The 25,761-nt window shown below is 37.3% G+C and overlaps 1 protein-coding gene across 1 annotated transcript; it reads left to right on the top strand.

Moving 5' to 3' along the window:
- The first annotated feature begins 495 nt into the window (after positions 1 to 495).
- Positions 496 to 24,280, top strand: LOC139741562 (protein disulfide-isomerase A4-like). Its single transcript, XM_071652146.1, has 10 exons — positions 496 to 626; positions 4,330 to 4,441; positions 5,409 to 5,614; positions 6,616 to 6,754; positions 8,867 to 9,072; positions 10,778 to 10,936; positions 19,052 to 19,200; positions 20,513 to 20,669; positions 21,630 to 21,872; positions 22,813 to 24,280. Exons 1-10 carry the CDS (start codon positions 500 to 502, stop codon positions 23,226 to 23,228), a joined length of 1,914 nt encoding a protein of 637 aa, XP_071508247.1. The 5' UTR covers positions 496 to 499; the 3' UTR covers positions 23,229 to 24,280.
- The last annotated feature ends 1,481 nt before the right edge of the window (positions 24,281 to 25,761 follow it).

Genomic DNA, 25,761 nt, shown 5'->3' with positions numbered 1-25,761 from the left:
TACAGAGTGTTGTCCCACTCCACCCCCCACCCCCCCCCCCCCCTGTAATTCAGGTCTATTTCCGCTGGAGACGTGAAAAGTTTGATTTGTTAAATGTGATAATGAAAGTTTGCCAACTCACTAACCTGCTGATGTATCACTGTCACTTGTACACGTGTATTTCGACTCTGTAGCAGACGACACACTGCACGGCAACTTGTCAGCTCTTCATTGGTTCACGTTTTAGGCTTGGTAAAGCGGTCCATATTAATGCGCACCAACTTATCAAAAATTTCACCTAATTTGAATCAATCGTAGGTAAAATGATGTGTCATACAATCGATGAAAATTGAATACATATTTTCACCACTTTAACAGGATGATGAAAAAAAAAGTTATGCTTAGTTGAAGAACTACATCGTTTTGGCTCTCATATAACTATCACAAAGGTACACTCCGGTTATCTGCACGTCGAGCCAGCAGCCGCGAGCAGGCCGCGTTACGTTTATCATCCTGTGTGATGGCTTCGAGCTCCATTACGACGAGCAAGATGAATCCCCGAAAGCTAACCTTGATTGCCTTGTTTTTTGCCGTGGCGAGTCTGCAAGTTGGTCTTGTAACGCCTCAGGATGATGATGAAGCAGAAGGTACGTATTCGCAGAGAAATTATGATAATATAATCAAGATAACAAAATATTATAGACTCTAGTTGCCAGAATCACTTTGTATTAGCCTCCTTTCTGGCAGCGAGGATAGAGTCATCTGGTGCCCGGAACTCCAGGGGCTGACGAAGGGGAGGAGGTGGCCGATAGGCGTGCAAGGCATAGATTCTAGTTTCTACTGGTCCTAACGTTTGGCTTACTATTAACGTTGGAGGGCTAGGGCTAGGTAAACCGTGTAAATTTGCATATATATACATGTAGGTTCTAACCGTTAGATGTCGCCTAATAAATGCAGTGCCTCAAGACCTAAATACGATACAATCAATACCTATGGTCCTATACGACATGACTCCATGAGCATGCTAATTCAAACATTGCTACTGCTATTTAGCTACGGTATGCTAACGTTAAATTTGTTAGTATGATAGTACACATGTGCAGATACCAAGTAATTGCAGACACATTTTTTTTTTTTTTTTTTTTTTGGGGGGGGGGGGGTTGTTTTTGGAAAAACTAGCTAGAAACTAGGTCTTCGTTAAATGCTATGATAGACACAACACTTTCTTTACATTTGGCTCTTTGCTACATAAAAGTACAGAGTCTACACAGGAATAGAAAACTCATTTCTTGTATCCCAGTGACCCAGCCAATGAGTGGCTATACCATGGGTGGCTATTATATGGCATGCACTCGAGCCTGGGCCTAACGTTAGATCACTGCACTGTGCTGTCGCTGTGCATTTTATAGCTGATGACTGAATTTAATATTCAGTATTCCAGCTAGATGAATGTGTATCTTCAACCAGGTTAACATTATTTTATTGGCATGAAGCCCTTGCATTTAATTATTTCTGCAACTGCTTGGCTGTTTTTTTTAATTTCTCTTCTGGCCGCAACGTTAAATCTACATTTTGAAAATAAAGAAGGTCCTGTAAAGTGTAATAATGATATTGAATAATGCTTGAGAATCTATATTACATAGAATCTATGTGCTTATTACTGACATTTCTAAGAGCATTGCATTAATATGGAAAGAAATCAAAATACAGCATTATGTACGCTAACCCTGTTATACATAAATGTAACCAAAAAGAAAAAAAAAGTAGGGTTGAGTACCGGTAAATAAGTTTTCACTAATTTCACTACTTCAGCAATGATTTAAACCTATCAACACTTTCAGCATTTTGGATATGTGGGAGTTTGTTCCAATTAAAGAGATGGAGAAATAACAGAAATAGTCCCATCCTAGGTCTGTTACGGGTACAACTTTGCATCGACCATGTGATAGTCTAGTGGATCAATGAAGAACGGAGAGAATGGATTGAAGTTGAGGAGCGGAGAGAAATCAAGTATTTAAGATAAGACGGGGCAAGATTACTACATTACTCCCGTCTTCTAAACAATGAAAAGATGTTGAAGGTGATACATCGATATGGGGAGCCAGTGAAGGGATTGGAAAACTGTCATGTGGTCAGATCTTTTTTGTGAGGGTCACAAGCCTAGCAGACTGTATTTTGAATTTTTTGCATATTGTACGATACTAGAAGTTAGGGAAGCCAATAAGAAGAGAATTACAGTAATCAAGATGAGAAGATACTAATGCATGAATAAGACATTCAGTGAAAAACTGATCCAATTCCAATATTTTGTATATTTTACCAATTTTACAAATACCCCACTCAGCAGAACGATGTGAGTTGTTGATGTGTTGTTGAAAGTTCAGATGCTAATCTACAATAACTCTGAGATCTCTGACAGACTGAGAGATGGGGGTACTACATTTGTATCTTCTAAAGAAAATTCTGTGATAGATCTATTCCACCTGAATTGAGAATGAACATTATATAAGAATTCTGATTTGACACAATTAAATTTTAGGTAGTTATAGGTTTACAGAGTGCTTCGACTTGGGTATTTTGTTGGATGTTTATGTAAATTTGAGTATCATCAGCTTACATAACATGTAGTATATCTTCATGAGAGTTAATTACAGAAGACAGAGGAACTGTGTATCGAAGAAATAGTAGAGGACCTACCTGGTACCCATGTGTGAAGATAGGTGATAAATCTTTCAAGTAACCAAAGAGCTGAAAAACAATGTCAATGGTGGAATGATCTTTGGCAAGTTAAATGAAGTTGCTTGAGAAATGTACTTTCTGTGCTACAGATGTTTAGTACACACACCTACAAACAGACAGAGGCAGTATACACATGCACACACACATATTTCTCTAGTGACTTCTTTCAACTTGCCAAAATTATTGTACTTTAATTTTTTACTCTGGTGTTGAGTCCATAAAAGTTAAGAGATACATTGCGTAAAATTACAAAGCTACTGTAAAAGTGGAAATAGTAAAATACCAGGAGTATATAAAGATAGAAAGCTGATGATTTTGGGACCTGAATTTCTGCTAAGTTATTATAGTAAAAATTTCATTATAACCATGTTCATTGTAATTAGAGTGCACTGTATAAGATACTACATGGAATAGTTTTGAGAAATGAATGTTTATTTTGTAATACTGCTAATTCCATAGAGGTCATGTTCATTTTTACTGTAGTGCTCTGTAATTAGCTTTGACATTCATGAACTATTGTTATGTATTGGCGCGCTAGGCGCCATTTGGGATCGAAGTTGCCGTGTGTTATGACATTGTGGAGAGGTACGTTGTACAGATTCAAACATGCAATTACGCTGTTAAAGTCATCGATGAAATAAAGAAGTTGGGGAGTCCAAATATGATATGCAGTTGAAGTGTTTATTTCTGAGTCCCGAAACTCAGACAGCAAAATAGTAACCGTGTAACATCTAGGAGTTACATCTCCAATGCCGATAACACAGATAAATCACAACATGTTCAAAGAGCAGATAAAATGCTACATTCTCATCTGGCTGAAGCCTGGAGTAGAAGTGTCTCGATTTTACTTTCAGAAACTACATTTGTACATATTGTATCTCTAAAACTTGGGGGAAATTCTCATCCTGAGAAGCACATGGTCCATACACAATATGATTGGTCAATTCAACGTGGGCATGGAAACGTAGGGTGTGGTCTTACTCATTTTGGGGCCTGAAACAAAGGAACAGTGTTGAGGGTAATGGGAGATGAATTTGTGGCAGGAAGGGAACTGGACAATGGGAGTGGATACTTTGATGTGGGGTTGTTAGGAGGAAACTAACCTTGGTCGTCTGACATAAAGACTCCTATTGACATGAGGGGTGGTGGACAGGCGTTGGGGTTACTTTGCTATGGGTTATTGAAAGTTCATGTATAAGGGAAAGGACTAAAGCATGAATGGAAACTATATTACATAGTTAGGTAATGGAGAATTGCCTAACTCTTTGTAACAACATGTTATCTTTTCAAAACTACTAGGGTATACTGTATACGCCGGATATTTTGCGAGGTTTTTATTTTCGCGAATTTCGTGAGTCAGGTGCTATTCGCGAAAATAAAGACACGCAAAAATATTGACTCTGATCCAGATGTGGATGTTGCGTACGCATTAACATTTTCCATTCAGTACAGGACTCCACGTTCGCGAGTTTAACCACTTGCAAAATCGTTTTGATTTCCCGATTCACAAAAATTTAGACTCGTGAAATATATGGCGTAGATAGTATCACATGCCCATTTCCCTTTAATAACTTTCCTTTTGTACTTTTCTGCGTACTGTTCAATTTCTAGGTGAACCTGGTGAGATTGAAGAGCGGGATGGTGTGCTTGTCTTGGATGCCAATAACTTTGATGAAGTTGTCAACAGCAAGGAAATAATTCTGGTCGAGTTTTATGCTCCATGGTAATGTTATCAGATTTGTTCAACATTTAACTAATGTGTGGCATGGATTGGTTTAGTATGGCAATACACTGATAAGATAAATAGTACAACTCGGGTGAAGCCAAATGAGAACTACACGCAAAGATCAATTGCTGAAGTTCATTTTCCTGCATTAACTTGTGAGACACCATTTCATCAAGCATGACATGTTAATGAAGAATGAGAGGGCAGGTCACTGGGTAAAATCTGGGGAGATCTGGTGTATATTAAAGTGTGGGGCCAAAGTATGGGGGTCAACCAAAAACTTCCTTAAAACATGTTGCGATGTAAATCACTAAGCTTTATATTTCACCAGAATACAAATGTTAGTGTAAATAGAATGAATTTGAAAATCCTGAATTAGAAAACCAATGTTCCTCAACTTTATCAGGTGTAGGTCTGATATAAAAGTCTGTATGTTCCTATAAACTTAGTATTGGTATGTTATTAAGGACTCGGAACATTGCATAATTGTTCATAAAAATGTGTGTACCTTACCTTTGGGCATTTATTCTTTTGTGTCATCTGAGTGTCTACCTTCAAGAAAATATTTGCATTAAAATATTTTATTTGCATTGTAGGACATATTTCAATGATATACAGAAAGTAAGAGCAGAAACATGTGGATACAGCTTTCCATAGGGTTTCATTCTGGACATGCTTGTATAACATCAGGGTAGGATTATATAGGGTAACATGCTGTTTTCATGGTATGAACACAAGCTATGTACATACTTCAAAATATGTAATCCCCAGTGTAGCACAAATTCAAACTAAGAACAGTGATAGCTGCTGCCATGTATCAGAGTAAACAGTGGCAGACAATACATAGAGCTTGATACACTACAGGTTGTGTCTGTGGTCATGTGCATGAAGTCATTACTGTGTGCATGTTATGTCTGTAACCTACCACAGTACGTTGCATCATGTTCTTCCCACTTTTGTATAGGTGTGGTCACTGCAAGAGACTTGCCCCAGAATATGCCAAAGCTGCCCAGACCATGGCAGCCGCTGACCCTCCAGTCCCGTTTGCCATGGTAGATGCTGATGCTGAGAAGGATTTAGCAAGCCAGTTTGGTGTCTCTGGCTATCCCACACTAAAGATATTCAGGAACGGGGAGCCATCTGACTACAGTGGACCTCGAGATGAAATTGGTTAGTACCTCCTGTCATATCGTGGGGCTTAGACTGAATTGCAAATATATGGTTGATAGTACACATATCAGGAACATGTAAGGCATATTTGCAGTGTATTTACCACACTATTGTATTTCCCTATGCCAAAGTTTAGATAGGGGAAGCTATTAGATTTTAGAATAAACTAAGATTGTGGTGCTATGAATTACACATGACAATTATTATATTTTCATAGATGGGAGGAAAAGTGCTTACCTGATAATTGGGATCTACTTTAGCAGGAACACACACTGATTAATTGAAACAAGATTTAATGAAACAAACTGTTTACATCTTCATTTCACTTTTTAATCAGAACCACAAACTGATTTGTCTGGACATATTTTGGCCCTAAAAAACTTCTATTTTACTTCATTGATGTGTAATAATTTTAACTAAATGAAAAAAAATAAATATATGTATGATCACAGGTACCTGGTATTTCATTTTGTTACCAGAGTGGGGTTTGTTGTTTGTTGTTGTTGCTTTTAATCCAATTCCGGACAGATTCTGATGATTGCACAGTCTAAGCATTTGCTGTTGGGCAGTAGGATGTAGTTTTCTGAGATTACCCTCCAGATTAAACAGGGCCACTGTAGGGGATTTTTTGTATAGGAGCATAGCTAGATGATCAACTTACCCATGAATGAGCAGAGTGTTTGCTATCAGAGTGTTTTTATTTCCCATTAAATCTCTGTAATGCTTCAATGCATATAAAGCTTGATGTATACATGTACTAGATTAAGATTCTCCAGGGAAGTTTTGCATCATCAGATGAGAAGTCAAAGGTCAAGTGAAAATGCAAAATTTCACTTTTTTACCCCATAACTTGGAAATGACTCAGGTATCTTCATATTAATGATGATGATAGTAATGATGATAAATGGTTTCATGTTTCAACAGATTTGCAAATTGTAGGTTACGCTGTTTCTCTTCCAATGAACAGAAGGATAAAACTGATTATGATGTCATACATGCAGGTATTGTTGAGTATATGAAGGAGCAATCAGACCCTAACTGGACCCCTCCTCCAGAAGCTGTCATCACCCTGACACAAGACAACTTTGATGACATCGTCACAGAGGCTGAACTCATTCTCGTTGAATTCTATGCTCCTTGGTAAGTTTTTGTCCTTGCCGATAAAATGGCTTAATTTGGCATATTTCAGGCACCAAACATATATGACCCGCTACAACAAAAGGATCCGAAAGTCGGGGGGAGGACAATTTTCTAAAAATGGCATGATATTATTCCCTTACTCTACTTCTTTAATTTCATATATAGCACAACTCATAAAAGTACTCGGTTGCGGAGATATCAATAATTTTATTAGCGTATGTCAAGTGGTTGTGGAATTCAGAGTTTCGAGGAAAACACCTTCAAAGTTTTCCTTGCGACGCTATCATGATCAAGGGGAGGCGAGACAATTTTCACCACTTGACAATAGAAGGTATGCTCCTAGCGACCTCCGCGATGTTCATTCAAGCTTAGTGCCATCGGTCTACGCACGACCAATCAACAATCAGGATGTCACGCACTGACCAGTAAGATCACTCCCTCATTGCTAGGGGCGGAGTCTAGCGGCGGCGCTACTTCCAAATCTTCGGACACGTTTCTTTTACGTTGAAAGTTGGAAAATAATGGCCCAGAATAACGCTAATTTCTTACCTTTGATCATCTAGCTTTGAAATTTCGGCAGATGATAGACAAAACATAAGACTACAAAATTATGTCAAAAACAGAAATCTGATATTTTGAAAAATTTTGATAATGTGACTTCAAACTAGATTTTCTCGGCTCAGCCATCAGCGACGTTAGGATCCTTTCGTTGTAGCGGGTCACATACATGTACATTGATAAAGTATACCAGCTTAACTCTTGTGTTAAGGTTCAGGCGTTTAGACTTGATGTGATACCTCCTGGTTTGTATTTTTTGTATGCTTCCAGTTTGCCATTAGATGATCAACAGAATTTTATCTGCAGGTGTAGGTGTATGGACTTTTGGGGATGTGATCTTATGCATTGCGCCAAAATGACTGTAGTGATTTATATTCAGATTGAATTGGAATCAATATTCTCAAATTTATATTTTCTTTAATTGACTTTACCAGAGGTAGAGTGCTGAAACTGTAGAGTAGAATTTGATTTCAACCAAAGTGATTGACATCTGTAAGCAGCTCTTGTGATCTAGCTTCAAACCCAAAAATGTAAATCTTCATTTTTGTTTTTTGTTTTTTGTTTTGTTTTTTTTTTTTTTCCAATCCAAGTCCTCCTTAGAGCAAGATGTCATCATGTGTATTGGATATAGTGGCCCAAATTCGTAAAGGTAGTTTGAATCAAAACTATAGTTGTGATATAGTCAGTGGACCGAAACAAGCACGAAATAGGCTTGCCTTGGACACGAGTGTGTCATGCCACAGTGTACAGTGTATGTTCCTTATTGGATGTCTGCTGGCATACAACTGCATGTGATGTGTCAATAACATTTGTGCAATGGAAATTTGAATCTAGTCCAAAGAAATTGAGCTTTTAACTTTTTGGGAGATACCAGCAAACCACTTATGAAATAATACAGATCATACCATTCTAAGAGGAATTCAAAGTTTATTAGATGAAAATTCGTTTTGGAATGGCTGAGACATCAAATGATAAAGTAAAACAAATCAATCCTAATAAAAGGTGGGTCCCATGTTTTATTAGGATTGCTCTGTTTTGGATATATTTCAGCCATTTCAAAGCCAATTTTTACCTAAACTTTGAGTCTCGCTTGGAATAATATGCTCTTTCATAAATTTCACATGAAGTTTCTCATTATCTCTCTCTCTCAAAAAAAAAAAAATGCTAGACTGAACCTGAAGTTAGGTCTCAACCAAAACTATGTGATCCCTTCAATGCAGTATGTACAGGTAGTTGCAAGTAGTGTGATTATTATATTCCAATGGCTTGATGTTTAACTATGGTAGGAAGTTTACAGAGAGTTGAATTATATTGAAACTAACATATCTTCAAACATCCATCTTATTCATTGTCTATTATTCTACATTGTTTACATCATGTTTTTTCCTATATTGCTACTCATATATATATATATATATATATATATATATATATTGTGTGTGTGTGTGTGTGTGTGTTTGTTTTTGTTTTTGTTTTTTTCATGGAGATGCATGAGAAATCAAGAGTGAATGGTTCCAATATGCATGAAGTGAACTCTCTATTCCTCCTATTTAGGTGTGGCCACTGCAAGCAGCTTGCTCCTGAGCTAGAAAGTGCTGCCAAGATCTTGCAAGGAAATAATCCACCTGTTCCTATTGCCAAAGTAGATGCCACTGCAGAAAGTGACCTTGCAACCCGCTTTGATGTGTCAGGTTATCCCACACTCAAGATCTTCCGCAAGGGTCAGGAGTTTGAGTTTAAGGGACCAAGAAAGTCTGCAGGTGAGATGGGCTTTACACATTGTAGAAAGAAGACATTTTTCTAACTGTGAATAATACAAGCAGCTTCTGTTACAACAAAAGTCCCTTGGACTGGCAGTTTACTTCTGTTATATCGAAATATTGTTAAAATGAACAAATATAGTGTATAAAGATGTATGGATGATTATTTTAGGACCTGGATTTTACTTCATTGTATTGGATCAATAATTTTGTTGTAACGTTGTTCGTTATAACAGGAGCATACTGTATCTAAAATTGTATGACATAGTTGCCATAAGTGTCATTGATTTTTGCAAATAATGCAGTACTTGCTTTCTGCAGGAATGGAAGCATTCCATTGTCTGTAAAGACTATTATTTTCTGTGCAATATGAATATGAGTTTCCTATATGACTGTTGAACTCAACACAATTCATGAGTGTTGCCAATTGCATAATGCTTTGTATTCTATTGACTAACTATCAAAGGTTAATTTTTTATGCCTCCCCCAACGAAGTGGCCGGAGGCATTATGTTTTCGGGTCGTCCGTCCGTCCGTCCGTCTGTCCGTCCGTCCCGTTTTGTTTTAGTCGATATCTCAAGAACCGTGTGGTGGTTTTACATCAAACTTGGTATGAGGGTATATCCAGGGGGGATAATACTTTGTTTGGATTTTAGGGTCACGGGGTGAAAGGTCAAAGGTCACAGGTTATTTTGTGAAAAAAAGGTTGAAAATTCATGTTTTTCTCCATATCTCGCAAATGGTTCAAGGTATCTTCATGGAACTTAGTATATATGCTTGTTCCAATGGGCATTGATTATCTAGGGAAGTTGGGGGTCGTGGTTCAAAGGTCAGGGTCAAAGGTCAAGGTCAACTCCTCAAAATATCACTACTTTCCTTATATTTATGCAATGCCTGAAGGTTTTTTTTTTTTTTTTTTTAACTTGATGTATACATGTATTACCCAATATATATTCTGTGGGAAGTTTCTTGCCAAAAGGTCAAAGGTCAAAAGGTCAAAGGTCAAGTGAAAGTGCTGAATTGCACTTTTTCCTCCATATCTCAAAAGTAACTCAAGGTATCATCATGAAACTTACATATTTATGCATGTTCAACCTAACAGTGATTCTCTTTGGAACTGTGAGGTCAAAGGTCAAAGGCCAGGTTTAGATAATGCTATTTTCCCATTTGATACTGAAATTATACTTTTTCTCAATACCTTGAAAATTACTCAATGCATAAACTTATAAAAGGATCAAAAGTCAAGTAAAAATCATCAGTTCCCCAAATACCTGCACTCTGACATTTTAATCATTCATCCAATTGAACCTAGTTCTAGGAAAGTGAACATTCAGCACATTTGTGTCAAACCTGTCATTTTAATATTTTGCCAATTGTGTGAAACTGTCATCACACATTGTCAAGACATTGTACTATAGACCTATTAGGAGAACCATGCATTATGGTGGAGGCATATCAGTCGCCGTAGCGATATATCTAGTTGATAAATATATAAGTGACAGAAGGTTAGCTCTCAAGGATGTGACTTTGAGATATTTACAGTATGCTTTGTCATAGATGTGATTGTTTTACAAAGAGCCTTAATGTGAAGATCCCCTGCACACATAATATTTTGCATGTAGTGCAGTGTGGTATTTTCATTTAGTTCCTGTCTGACTACCTGTCGTCCTCCATGGCAATGTGTGTGTGTTCTCACTCTATGCTAGGCATTGTTACCTACATGAAGAAACAAATTGGAGACAGCTCCCAACTTCTAGGATCAGTGAAAGCTTTGAGAGAATTCCTGACCCACCAGGAGGATGTCAGCATTGTTGGCTTCTTCAATGACAAACAGGACAAGCTCTATTCTACATATCTCAATGCAGGTGAGTATCAAAGGCTCAATAATGTTACTATGGTACTAGCTTTATGATAGTGATGCTGCTACGTAGCTAGTTTTGCTGATTCTCCTATTCTTTCATTTATGATAAAGGCTACCTCTTTCACTGCTATATCTATTCCTAGATTTACTGCTGCTTCTGTCCTTTCTATGAACAGAACTACTTCTGCCAATAGATGCATGCATATATGACCAGCCCCGACAAAAGGATGCGAAAGTCTCTGACGGCTGAGCCGAAAAAATAGAGTTTGAAGTGAGATTATTAAAATCGGTCAAAACCATTGAATTTCTGTTTTGACATAATGTTGTAGTCAAATGTTTTGTCTATCATCTGCCAAAATTTTGAAGCTAAATGATCAAAGGAAAAGCAAAAAATTAGCATTTTTGTGGGACATAATTTTCTGATTTTCAGCAAAACAGAAACATGTCCGAAGATTTTAATTTAGTGCCGCAGATAGACTGCGTCCCTAGCAATGAGGGAGTAATCCTATAGGTCAGTGCTGGCATCCTAGTTCCTGATTGGTTGTGCATAGACTGCTTTTGCTATAGCTTGAATGAACATCATGGAGCTTGCTATGAGCGGACCCTCTATTATGAGGTGATAACTGTCTTACCTCCCCTTCATCACATTCGTGTCGGAAAAAACAACAACTTTGAATGTGGTTTTCTTGAAACGCTGATTTCCTAGGCCACTCAACATGGTCTTATAAAATCGTCTATATCTTAACTGATTACTTTTATGAGTCCTGTTATGGGCAAGTCCAAGATAACACGCACGTTACGTATGGGACATTCAGAGACTTTTATGACCTGAAAAATAGTGTTAATGGCCTTTGATCATATTGAACTTCATCATGGTGATTGATATCTAGAAGAAGTATAATCATGTAAAAAATTGAGAAAAATGACCTTGACAATTATATTCTAGAAGAGAAAATATGTGCCGTTACATATGGGACCAGAAAATTTTTGTTTTTTTGAACATTTTTTTCAACCTCAAAACTCTCTGAAAGTATATCATTCTACAAATTGTAACTCACTGTGATGAAAGTCACAACACTCAAGATTATCACAGGTAAGTTTCATGTCATTAGGCAAAAAGCTCTAATTACAGGTTCTAATTAAAGACAGACATGACGTGTTACGTATGGGACAGTTACGTATGGGACAGTTTGTCCCTCATTCATTTAGTGTGTGAAGAACCATGTTTATGGGTATTTTGCATAATTATTGAAGTAAAATCAGTTGAAACTACTCAAATACTGATCCAGATTGTCAAGGAAACAATATTCCCCAAATATTCACCATCATAATCATATTCAATCATATTTTTATATTTTTATGACCAACCTGGGTATGCATGCCCTTTGTCCCCCATTCATTTAGTGTGTGGAGAACCATGTTTATGGGTATTTTGCAAAATAATTTTGCAAAATACCCATTTAAACAAATTTTTGCATAATTATTGAGGTGGAATCAGTTGAAATTACTCAAATACTGATCCAGATTGATAAGGGAACAATATTCCCCAGATATTTACCATCATAATCACATTCAATCATATTCTATATTCTTTATGACCAACCTGAGTATGTATGCCCTATTTTTATCAGGATAGTTACTATTGAAAAATTTGAATAGTTTAAAGTGTTTACTTCCATTGATGAAGGGCAGTTTGCCATTTAGTTTCAATGAAAAACAACTTGACACAAGAAATATTAAGTTTAATAAATAAGCAATACCTGCTTCATGGAACCCCAGTGATCGAGTAGATATATGATGTCTGTCTAGCAGTCAGGTCATTGATTCCAGTCACAACTCAGTATGTATACCCATGAATTTTGTTGTGGCTACTACTGAAAACTGAATAAGGACAATTTGTGTATCACTTGCAATAAAAAAAAAATCATTTTACTTTTAATTTCTTTTCTATATATTTCACAACCATTTCAAATTGGATCTCCATCACATAAACTTTGAATTCCTCTAGTCTTAGGATTTTATGCTCTTAAGTAATTCATATAATTGGTTTCCAATCATCTCTTTAAATGTTGAAAACTGAATCCCCATTTCTACAAAAAACTATACCATCCCTTTAATGCTGATTTTTCATTGTGTATTTTGCCATTTTCCCCTCCCCCTTTCTGAAAATTGTTCAGTCAAGTTCATGTATTGTTTCAAGTGTCTATAACTCAAAAAGTAGCTACAATGTTGGGATGCTTTCTTCAGGATGATTGACCATTTGTGTACTGAGAGACCTTCCCAGCTAGCTACATGCATTCACATGCAATATGTATGAGGATGTCCCATACGTAACGCATTTGTCCCATACGTAACATAATTTCAATGCCTAATAAAAAATATTTCTTTTACTTTTTATGCCTCCGCCACGAAGTGGTGCCGGAGGAATTATGTTTTCGGGTTGTCCGTCCGTCCGTACGTACGTCCGTACGTACGTCCGTACGTACGTCCGTACGTCCGTACGTCCGTCCGCTTTCGTTTACGCGATAACTTGAGTAATATTGGCTTGAATTCTACCAAACTTGGTCCAAGTATAAAGTATGATGAGGCAATTAGTTGATTAGATTTTGGGTGAAATCCGCCAAAGGTCAAAGGTCAAAGGTCAAGGTCAAATCATGAAATTGTATCCGTTTACGCGATAACTCAAGACTTGATAGAGCAAATTTCACTAAACTTTGTTGGAGGATGATGTATGATAGGACAATTACTTGATTAGTTTTTTAGTGAAATCGGACTGAGGTCAAAGGTCAAAGATCAAGGTCAAATCCTGAAATTTATCTGTTTACGTGATAACTCAAAACTGGATGAAGCAGCTTTCACCAAACTTGGTCCAAGGATTTCACCAAACTTGGTCCAAGGATGATGTATGATGGGACAATTAGTTGAGTAGTTTTTAGTGACATTGGCAAGAGGTCAAAGGTCAAAAGGTCAAGGTCAAATTCTAAAAATGTTGCTATTTCCCCAATATCTATGCAATGCCCTAAGGTATTTTCTTGAAATTTGGTGTAGACATGTACTACTGCATGAAGATCCTCCAGAGAGAGTTTCATGTCATAAGGTCGAAGGTCAAAAGGTCAAAGGTTAGGTGAAAATGTTGTAATATCATTTTTCTCACAAATGGTTCAATGTATCTTCATGGAACTTGGTACATACGCATGTACTGACTGGCAGAGATTATCTAGGGAATTTACGGGTCATAGGTCAATAGTCATGGGGTCAAAGGTCAAGGTCAACTCCTCAATATTTTACTATTTCCCTCATACACTAGTATATGAAATGCTTGCATTATTAGTTTTCAAACTGAATATAAACATGCATTACCTAATGGAGATTCTCCAGGAAATTTCCAACCAGAATGTCAAAGGTCAAAGTTAAGGGTCAAAGGCCAGGTGTCAATGCCCCCTCCCCCCCCCCCCCCCCCAAAAAAAAAAAAAAAAAATCTATTTTGTACTGTAATTACACTCTTTCTTCTTACCTTGGAAATTACTCAATGCATAAACTTATAAAAGGGTCCATCAGAATTCTGTAAAAATTCTCAATTCCCCAAATATGTGTACTTGCACTCTTCGACAATCATAGCAAACCCAGTTCAAGGAAAGTGAACATTCAAGTCATTTCTGACAAACCTGTCATATCAATATTTTGCCAGTTAAGTGAAACTGTCATGGATCACACATTGTGAAGACCCTACTATACGCCTATTGGGAGAATCATGCTTTATGGCGGAGGCATCAGTCGCCATAGCGACATTTCTAGTTTTTCTTTTTTCTCTGGTATTTAATTTCTCTAAACAATAAATTAGAACTTTCCAAAAGGGCATTAAAACAACCTTAGCAATTTCAGAAAAAACCTAAAAAAATGACCTCATTTTGTTACGTATGGGACATCTCATGATAGGACCCGAGCTAATTTGCATAATCATTTGCATAATCCCTAAATGTTCATACCAAGTTAAACTATGTGATGAACTTCTTATGTCCACATATTAATCAAATATTATTTGCTTTCCTTTGAATTAATATGAATTCTTATAAATGTCCCATATGTAACGCTGTGTTTCACATTTATGCAAATGAAGCCCTTGAAATTAGCATAAATTTACATAATATCATTTTTTCCTCCGCGGAAATCAAAACTTCAACTCATAAGCTTCAAAATGATACCAAACATGTCAATATTGAGCAAAGATGAAATTTTGCCTTCTGAGGGGACCTTATCTTGGACTTGCCTTTATACGAAATTAAAGCAGAAGAGTAAGGGAATAATGTCATGTCATTTTCAGAAAATTGACCTCCCTTGACTTGGATCCTATTGTAGCGGGTCACTTATTCACTGCACTATTTCTTCCACCACTGCTTGTACATGAAGTATTGCTACTCTTTTCATCTTCGAGTACTTTTTCTATCAGTTACATCAGCTATTACACTCACTGTTGTTATTACTGGAATATGCCATATATTTAGCATGTCTAATTTTTCGTGAATTGAGACTTCCTTACAATTTTGCAGGTCATTGAATTTGCAATGGTGGAGTTCAGTAATAAACAGAGAAATGTATATGTGCACATGTCACATTTATGTCGGGATAACCGTTAATGTATTTGTGTGGAATTAAATTTACGAATAGCACCCTACTTGTGAAATTAGTAAATAGATAACCCACAAAATATGTCGCATCATATACAGAATCCCACTGCTGTACGTCAAGTCATTATGTACCTAACAGAATCTCTGACTTTTACCTTCTATTACATATTAAATCAGGCATTGCATCGCTCACTTGATCATGGTTGTGAAATGTAGTAAACTACTAAAACATACACTGTACCACTTTGACTGATATAATAGTCCCACACAAATGCCACTCTGGTACAGTTTGGACTATAAATGTGATTACTGGTATATTAGTACTTTGTGTTGAAATGTTTGTTGCAGGACACCAGTATTTTTCAGCAAAGACAACATTGTTAAAGTCGAAAACTTGTCAAATACTGCTGATGCTTTCCATTTTGCTTGTGCTTAAGTTTGTGAAAAAAAAACCACAACAATGATAATTCATTGAGGACCAAAATCCACCAGATGGTTAATACAGTCAACCTCGGATACCTCGAAGTCGTCGGGACTGAAGAAATTGGTTCGAGGTACGCGAATTTCGAGGTACACGTACGTCGAATTTTCCTCGACTTATCCGATTTTTGTCGATGTTCAACATGGTATCTGTTACAGTGCCTACCGATTGTTTGTATGCTTGTCAATTAGATTTAAATCGACTTTAATATGAATGAATTGAATGAAAATCGATGTTCTTCTTTCATCATTGTTTTCTGGTGGACAATTAAATGACTTATCACCATAAAAACAAAAAGAAAATACTGGTACGTAATCGAGTGCAAGACAGGGTTGCAGAACATGCGTGCTGAATGTACATTGTCGCGTCGGCGTAGGTACCCCCTCAATTACTTTTCGTTTTTCCTCCTTTTCTCTCTCTAAGTCATCATCTCTTACACAATATCCAACACAAGAATCACAGTCTTAGCTTTGCAAACTATTAAAATTTCGCACAACTATGGGTGTACATGTAGCTCACCAAGACTGTTTAGAGCCACAGGGAGCGACGGCAATGTCGCACCGCTACGCACCGGTCTTCCATGTGTCTACCAGCAGCACTCACAGTCAGCAGACGATACCGTTAATCATTTCCAAATGTAAAAGCAACAATCTGTTATTTATTTTAGTATCATACGGAGCAGAATATTACTGTTATTCATTTCTAAATTTCCAAGCAAACATCCGACATTCGTTTTACTATCATACGGAGCCCACTATTACTGCTGTCCACTTCCAAAAGTGAAATGAATTATCTGACAATCATTTTATCATCGAATGGAGCTAAATGTTACTGTTTTTCATTGTTGAACGTCAAGGCAGACATCAGACATTTATTTTACCATCAAACGCAGCTGAATGTTAGTGTTATTAATTTCGAAATGTATAATAGCAAATATCCGACATTTATTTTAGCATCGTATGGAGCAGAATGTTACTGCTATTCACTTCCAAATGTAAAAGCAATCATGACTGTGATATTTATTTTGGAATCTTCCGGAGCCGAATGTTCTTGCTATTTACTTTCGAAAGTAAAAGCAAACATCCGACATTATTAATCATTGTACGGAGTTGAATGTTATTGTTATTCATTTCCGAACGTAAAGGGATCATTCGACATTCATTTTAGCCTATTCCGGAGCTCAATGTTATCGCTATGTACTTTTGAACGTAAAAGCAAACATCCGGCATTCATATTATCATCGTACGGAGTTGAATATTGTTATTTATTTCCGAACGTCAAAGCAAACATTCGAAATTTATTTTAGCATCTTCCGGAGCCGAATGTTATTGCTAGTTACTTTCGAATATAAAAGCAAACATCATATGGAGTTGAATACTATTGTTATTCATTTCCGAACGTCTAAGGGATCGTTCGACATTCATTTTTGTATCTTTCGGAGCCGTATGTTATCCTTGTTTATTTCCAAATGCAAAATCAAATATCTGACATTAATTTAAGCACCGTACAGAGCTGAATCTTAGCGTTATTCATTTCCAAAAGTATAAGCAAACATCCGACATTTATTTTAGTATCGCATGGAGTCGAATATTACTGTTATTCATTTCCAAAATCAAAAGCAATCATCTGACATTTATTGTAGCAACTTTCGGGGCCGAATGTTACCGCTGTTCATCTCCAAAAGTAAAGGCAAACATCCGACTTTTTTTAATGGCCCGACGTGCGTTTTGGTGGCCCGGGCCACTGTAAGTGTCGAGCCCTGAATAAGTGCAGCACAGTACATGAAGGATGGGCTACTTGAGTAGTGAGTAATATTGCAAGATCAGATTCCGGCTATGGCTTGTGAGGACAGTGCTATTACTGTAATCATAAACATTTACTGAAGGGGATTGTTCGCATTAAAAAAAAAAAAGCGAAACAATCTTACGGGGCCTTGACGATTGTGCTAGAAAAGAAAAGAAAAGAAAAAAATACCGAAAACTCAAAAAAGATTCAACTCAAAACAGGGGTAAAATACATGATGATTTCATCTTTTTTTTTGTCTGAAAATCGTAAAGCGTATTATTCCGTTACTTCGAAATTTATCAGAATAAACTGTTGTTAAATCATATCTATACTATTCTTTATTATGCTAGGCCTATACTTCCAGATCATATACCACACTATTTTCATAATCGCATTGCTGGAAAAAAAAAATATTCAGAGCTTGCGTTCTCGGGGGAGAATTAATGAAACAAACTTCGTGAAAGGAAAAAAGTGAAAAAAAAAGAAACACTAGCGGGAGATTGATGTTTGGACAGTGGACCGTGATTAATGCCAAAGATATACTAGTAACTGTCAACACCTAAGCTGGTGCGCCACGACGGTTAAGAAATGTACGCGCATGGCATGACTATCACGATCGCAAATCAAAACAGAGTGGTCAAAGAAAGATGATGGGCAGAGCGTAGTGCTATTGTAAGCACTCCATTTGCTGCTATATGCTCCACGGCTGCTATATGCATACCGTGTACGTGTGTAGGTACTGTAGGTGTTGGGGATTTTCCTTGTCAGCTGTGTACCGGGTATTTCTTTGGGCGCGCGATCGTTCTGGGGCTCAGAATGTTTACAATCGAGTGTGAAAAGATTTGTGACACGTCTTCGCTGTCCACGCGCGCTTCATCGGAAATGCTGAGTGATGTTTGCAATTTCAATTCGAGCAACATGCTGGGAAAACAATAAGTTAATTAAGATCGGGACATGAGATTTCCCTTCGAGGTAACCGAACTTCGAGTTAGTTTTTTCGAGCTACGCAAATTTTAATACACGAAAACTCCATAGGAACAATCGCGACTTTCATTTTGCCTTCGAGGTAAGCGATATTCGGCTTATCCGAGTTCGAGGTATCCGAGGTTGACTGTATATGCAAGCAATTATCATTATTCTATGCCAGAAAAGTAACCTGGCAGCAGAGGTTGTTTTGAAGTGTTGTTGCATTTACGAACCCCCTGATTTCATGTCTCAACACCATCAGGTAATTCCCTGCGAGATGAATACCGCTTTGCTCATGTCTTCAGTGAGGAGGCGAGGGAAAGCTACAAAGTCAATGCACCCTCAGTGGTTGTCTTCCTTCCAGAACGATTCAGGTCAAAATATGAGCCATGGAGGCATGTCTTTAGTAAGGTATGTGGTTAATACAATGCTTTAGTGGGAACCCTGCTCAAGTGCAACAAAATTTGACATAATAATTTTTTTTTTAAAATGTGTTATTTCCCCTGCTTATTTGGAACCTTGAACTGCTTTATCAGGACAAATTTCTCTAAAGCACATGCATTGTCCATCATTAATGTTTATAATGGTGAGAAAACCCTTCAGGAAAAAAACAAAACAAAAACAAAACAGGGATTTCATTTCCTAAAAATAAAGGGGGTGGTTATCGAGCCAATCCCACATTGATTCTGCCCATAGCTGCACAGCCTAAACATTTGTCAGGACACAGTAGGAGGTGGTGCTGGCATTCATTGTAAGCATTGTCAGCTTCTACTCATACACTACCACCTCCTTGCAGTATGAGTACAGAGTCACCTTTCCAATGTGCGACCTCTGCCCCATACTCTCCCTCTTTGTATGTGTAGTGTGTGTGTTTGTGGATGGGTGTGTGTGACAGATGGCATAAGAAGTAGGGTTGAATATCATAAAAATGTGTTTGTCTTAATTAAAGTGTTGTAATGTGTACCAGTATGTATTTAAGTTGACTGATGTGACAGAAACACGCTCAAGTTAGCAGTTCTACCTATTTTCCTGCATTAGCCATTGGGAGGGTCATCTAGGCATAGTGACTTGATAATTATGTAGGGTCTTTACGATGAACAGTGAAAAGAGTTACTTTGTGCATCAAAAAAATTAAGGTTTATTCTGGTGATGCATTTGCCCAAAAATATTATGAGACTGCTGTGTCTTCTTTTATCTCCATTTTGTGTCTGCATGTCACAGTGCATGTGTACCTATTACTGTGGATATCAATGGGTGTTTAACATTATGTCAACATACTGGGCTTCATGTTGGGTGGTGTGCGCAAGCCAATACCAGCCACCCCTTAACCCGATAAGGATGGACTGATTTTGCTACAACACGCATTTCCCATAGACACCTGCCCCAGTTTACTCGGGACTCGTCCTCAACGGGTTAAGCTGGAGCCTCACTTTAAACAGGAGAAAAACTTGTCTTTCGAACCCTCCCGATTGAGCGGTGGCCACTGTATCAGTATAGAATTAGGGCCCTGTTCAGGCTCAGATGAAATAATAATCCTAAGTTTGTTTTAAAATGTATTTTTTGATAAGGACTCTGAAAGGATCAAGGTAATGATCCTGGATTCCTGTAGCAGGAGGAGAAAACATGCCGAAATAGTGAAAATATTTCTATTACCATATTTGTACTGATAGTTTAATTGTGTGTGCGAATTATCCAACGGTAGAATTTTTCCTGTATTTTGTAGGCAGATGGGTCAGCCACAGAGTTGGAAAGTTTCTATGCAGAAAATGATGTCCCACTGGTTGGCCAGATGACAAGGGAAAACAAGAACACACGATATGCAGATCGTCCTTTGTTGGTTGCCTACTTTTCTGTTGACTGGAGTTTTGATCACAGAGTTGGTGAGCCCTTGGTTTGTCCCTTCTCTTCAAATGCCATGTTGCTGTCAGATAAATGCACTTCTATGTTAAAGTATTAGAGATGAACCATTGGGTTAATTATTTTATCCTACAAGTAATTGGCTATGTTTGGAAAAAGCTTGTGTGTGCATCCAATCTTGTGGCAAAATAAAAATGATTAAGTTGTAGGGGATTGTAGTTATTCACTCATGTCTCTATATAATGTGTATTCATTTTCTTTGAATGGATTGAGATATCATATATTATGCTATATCATGCTTAATCATAGCACCATTTAGTGAAGTTCTAAGGATGGTTTGCTAGTTTACAATTTAGTGAATTACCGGGGATAGTTTACTAGTAAGCCTGTCAGTGAAGAACTTGTGATGGTTTGCTAGTTAACTATTTAGTGAATTACTGAGGATGGTTTGGCCCATTACAGGATCCTAGTGTGCAATATTTGAACACTTTGGGGACTTTTGAAATCTTGGAGTAAGTGGGTCAAGTGATATCAACTGTAGTGTAGATAATTATTATGCACCTCTGTGATCCCATGAAGGGTTGAAAGTTTAACGGGTATTACACTGCAGCATAATTTATTTCAATAGAACCATAACTTACAGTTATGGCAAAGAATTAAAGGATTCATCAAAGAGTTAAGCATTCAAATTTCAAGTGAATGATTTCTCCATTACAGATAGGCAGTCAGGAATAGGTTAGTGTTTGACAGATGACTCATTTCTATCTATTCAGAGGGGAATAGCATGATTTGTGAAATATCAAATGAATAGTCTTGCCTACCTTGTTTGATCATAATGAAATTAATGGATCCATCTGTTTAAAAGGTCCCGGTCATGTCAGCTTATCAGCTTTACAAATGTCCTCACAGTGTAAACATTGTTGTTGAAAGAATGTCATTTGTGGGTATGAATTGATAATTTATCTTCAAATCATGTTTGACAGCAACGGAAATCCACCGTCAGAAGATTGTAGAGGTGGCCAAGGACAAAGAGTTTGATGAACTCCTCTTTGCTATTGCTGATGAGGAAGAATTCCAACAGGAGTTGAAGGAGCTGGAGCTAGATGACAGTGGAGAAGACATCAATGTAGGAATCTGGGGAGCTGACAAGAGGAAGTTTAGGTTGGACCCTGAGGAGGAGTTTGATTCTGATGTCCTCAGAGAATTTATCCGACAATGGCAGAATGGTGAGAAATACTCCCTTCCTATCTCTCCTCTGTCTTTAGGACATTGAATCATCAATCAGTATCCAATATAATTCTTGCCATTCTCAAAATGAGAGAAAGATGGAAGTTTTATCTTGTCAAAATTATCAGATATGGATACAGCAAAACAGGTAGATTTGGTTTGTTTATGATGTGACCAGATTACATTTAAGCTTATGTCCGAGCCATTTATACAGCTTTTATTTATCAAAATCTTGAATCAGGCTTTCGGAAACTTGCATTTGATTTTTGTACTGGTTCACTTGCTATGCAACTGGGCCCTAGTGGTGATCAGTGGTACAGATCAAGCTCTAATCCATTGACCACTTTCACTGTGTTCAAATTTATGATAGCGCTTTACAAGGAGTTGCTGTTCACACTAGATTTGTCATTGTGCTTCACCGGTCAGAGGTCAGGAAAAGCAAGGATTGCCGTCAAATCTAAATTGAGTAGTTTGGATCTGACTTTATGGAACCAAGTTGGAACGGAGATGTGCCATTATGTTTCCCACAGGGGATTGACCATTGACATCAGTTTGACCAATTTTTTTATTTTTTTAATTTTTTTAAATGGTACCCTGCACTAAATTTTGACCACAGTTTGATACGGGATGTTTCAGTGATCACGCATTTGTCCAAGTTTACTGTACATATCAGTGTTAGTGTTCAGTGTTAACCATAATCTTAATGTAATCTATAGTCTAGACTGATCACATTTCAGTAGATCCAAGACAGAATGTGTTAATGTTTGCTTCCCTTTGTCTACTGAGAGTAGTACAGATAGATACTGATAAGACACTAGAAACTGGTTCCAATATTGTTCAATATGCATATGTTGTACATGTGTTCATTATTTTTTATAGCATATTGATATGCTTCATATCTTTCTATACCAATGAAATCTTTCTTCTGTCTTTGTTTAGATGACCTGAAGCCAGTCATTAAGTCACAACCAGTTCCCAAGAAATCCAAGGCAGCTGTGGCGACTGTTGTGGGCAAAACTTTTGATCAAGTTGTGCTGGACAAATCAAAGGATGTCTTGATTGAGTTTTATGCCCCTTGGTGTGGTCATTGTAAGAAGCTTGACCCAGTGTACAAAAAATTGGGCAAAAAGTATGAGAAATCACAGAATTTAGTCATAGCTAAGATGGATGCCACTGCAAATGATATCTCTCACAGCGCCTATGAGGTGTCAGGATTTCCTACTATTTATTTCTCTAAAGCAACAGATAAAGATAACCCAGTGAAATTTAGTGGTGGGGAGAGGTCCCTTGAGAAGCTAAGTGAGTTTATAGAGAAGGAAGCAACAGTTTACAAACCTAAAAGAGAAGAGTTATAATATGTGCCTTTGTTTATATATCACATGTACTTTCTTTAAGTTCATCCTCAAGATATTCTTATTTGAATATAGGACCAACATTCTCATTATATTACTGAAGGTACAAGTGTGCATCTTTGAAAGGAAGTTTGTATATCAAACACTTGTCTTTAATGTGACATGATTGTAAATCATTGAAAATTCATTTTATGTGAGTTTGTGCTCCATTTCTTTACCCTGTTGATGTGCAACATCAACAGGGTCTTGTCTTGAACACTGATAACAATACTGCACAATTTTTATCGTACGTTACAATCCTGGCTATTTTACTCTTTATATTTTAGCAAGTGGGTTGATACAGTACAGTGCCTCTAGTGCTAGGATACCACAATAAGTAGGAGTATTGTCAATTTCCGGCCACATTCAGTTTTAATTCATATGAAAGTATTGGTAAGAGGATAATATGTTGCCAAAGGAAGATATATTCATTCATTATCGCAGTGATCATGGAGGCAATCATACACACTCTTTATAAACTCTTGTTCATAAAGAAGGTACAATTTTATGAGAAAGGTGGTGGAAAGTGATCTTATACCAAGGCTAAAGGACAAACAAACAAAACAAACAAACAAACACACACATTTTTTGCTATATTCTGTTACTTGCATTCTGCGATGTGTATCGGAGGTCAAAGATTATGCGTTGAATACTTCTACCAAGAGATGTAGTATCAAAGAGCATACAAAACCCAAAGGATATTATTTAGATTTTGTATGACAATCTTGGCATTGCAGTCTTTATCTGTAAGGTCACATGAGCTTGTCCAGCTGTGAAGAGCAGAGACTATTTTAAGTTGTCACACAAGTTATCTACTTCTCCCACTAGTTGTGTACTGGCTTATGTTTTTGACAACATCCTGTCATGGAAAGGTGAATTAAAGTTTTGCTAAATCACAAAGAAAAATATGAAGGAATCCAGCTTCCTCTGGTATGTATGAATAGAGGCAACACAGAACATGCACAGTACTGGCTTTGACATGCAAATGATATTGCTCTGAGATCAAAAAAATAAAATATTTGGCAATTTTTGTGTGTTTGACAGTGGAAAATTACAGAGAAATATGGCTGCTTCATGGTATATCATACACGCAGCCTCATGCAAATGTTAATTACATTTACTTGACATGAAACCATGGAAAAAAGAAATAGCTGTAGGTGAGGTTTGAGAGATCAGTCATTTTCGTGACTTTCTATAATTACCAGTGGCAAATGACTTGATTTCGTTTACTGTTTGTGGATTTACTCTCACTGAGGCCTTTGCACCATTCAGTTCAAAGTTTGATATTGTTCGCATAATGGGACATCTCCTTTAGTACCTGAAATGATTGATGCCTTCAATTGGTAAGCTTCTAGAGCATTTTCACTTCTGACAACACATCAGTGTAGTATATGACACCACACACCAATTGTTGCAGCCGGAGTAGGGTGAAATGGTATCGGAGTGAGGCTTTCTAAGGATGTTTTTAACCAACTCCTGCCGTGGCAATGACAGCACAGACATGTACAACTGTAGAACTAGGTCTCTATTCTCCTACCAAGCTTCTTTGTAGTAATTTAGCTTTCTTATGCCTCTTGGCAAGTTGTATGGCTACGTATCAATGAGTTCATCTGAAGATGAGTTAACACTGAAATACATTGAACAGTATTGCACTTGGAATTATCTCCTTTTTTTTTTTTTTTTTGGACTTCTTAAGCACATTTCATTTGCTGTTCAATAAGTCTGCCTGTCTCTCCATCGATATGAGAGTAGTAATAAGTGTGTTAGATCTAATCTTGGATGTAAGCAACCAGTGTAATCCAAACATGGGTCAACAATGCACCACCAGCTCTGTCAGAAGAGATTTTGCATACGAAATGCATGTATTGTAAATCTCCATAAGAAGAGTTATTAAGTCAGAGATTTGGAAAGTTTCATGCCTGGCACAGAGTGATGATGAAGATATTTCTTGCAAATCTACTTTTCTCTGTCACATACAGTTTGTCTTTCCCAAGTTACAGGTCTGTAGGAGTTAGATGGTTGAAGACATCACTGAAAAGTGCAATTTAAGTGCATTTTGTTGGATATAGGAAGCAAATGACACTGTACTATGGAGCTATGGTTTGGTTTCTCCTCCCACTCACTGCTTGTTTGCCTCTGACGTTGTTCATATATTGGCTGGTTAAGATGCCTTCCACACTTCAAAAGTTGATAAACATGTATAGATTGTAGCACTCAATATTTATTTCACCGTTATCAACTTCGTCTAGACAAAGGCAATGTTAATGAAGCAAATAAAATCAGAATGGGGGAAAAGACCTATCAAAGAGAACAGATATTGAATCAGCTCAAAGTCGAAACCAGTTTTAAACATATTTTCATGATGTAATCTTGCTAGCTGTAGTGTACATGCTTTTTGCAATCCCTAATTTTGGCAAAATTGTTCATGGCTTCACACTGTTATGTGATTGAAACTGATTTGTACCTGCACATTTCTCTTTTGTTCTTTTTTCCTCCT

The sequence above is a fragment of the Diadema antillarum genome, unplaced genomic scaffold, assembly GCF_040938485.1.
Source record: "Diadema antillarum isolate AM-2024a unplaced genomic scaffold, OU_Dant_1.0 seq00000934_RagTag, whole genome shotgun sequence".
Taxonomy (NCBI): Eukaryota; Metazoa; Echinodermata; class Echinoidea; order Diadematoida; family Diadematidae; genus Diadema; species Diadema antillarum.
This window is presented reverse-complemented; position numbering and strand designations above follow the sequence as displayed.

Coding starts and splice junctions, on each gene's coding strand:
- LOC139741562 (XM_071652146.1), top strand. CDS start 500: ATGGCTTCGAGCTCCATTACGACGAGCAAGATGAATCCCCGAAAGCTA. Junction 4,442..5,408: donor GTCGAGTTTTATGCTCCATG/GTAATGTTATCA, acceptor ACTTTTGTATAG/GTGTGGTCACTGCAAGAGAC. Junction 9,073..10,777: donor GGGACCAAGAAAGTCTGCAG/GTGAGATGGGCT, acceptor ACTCTATGCTAG/GCATTGTTACCTACATGAAG.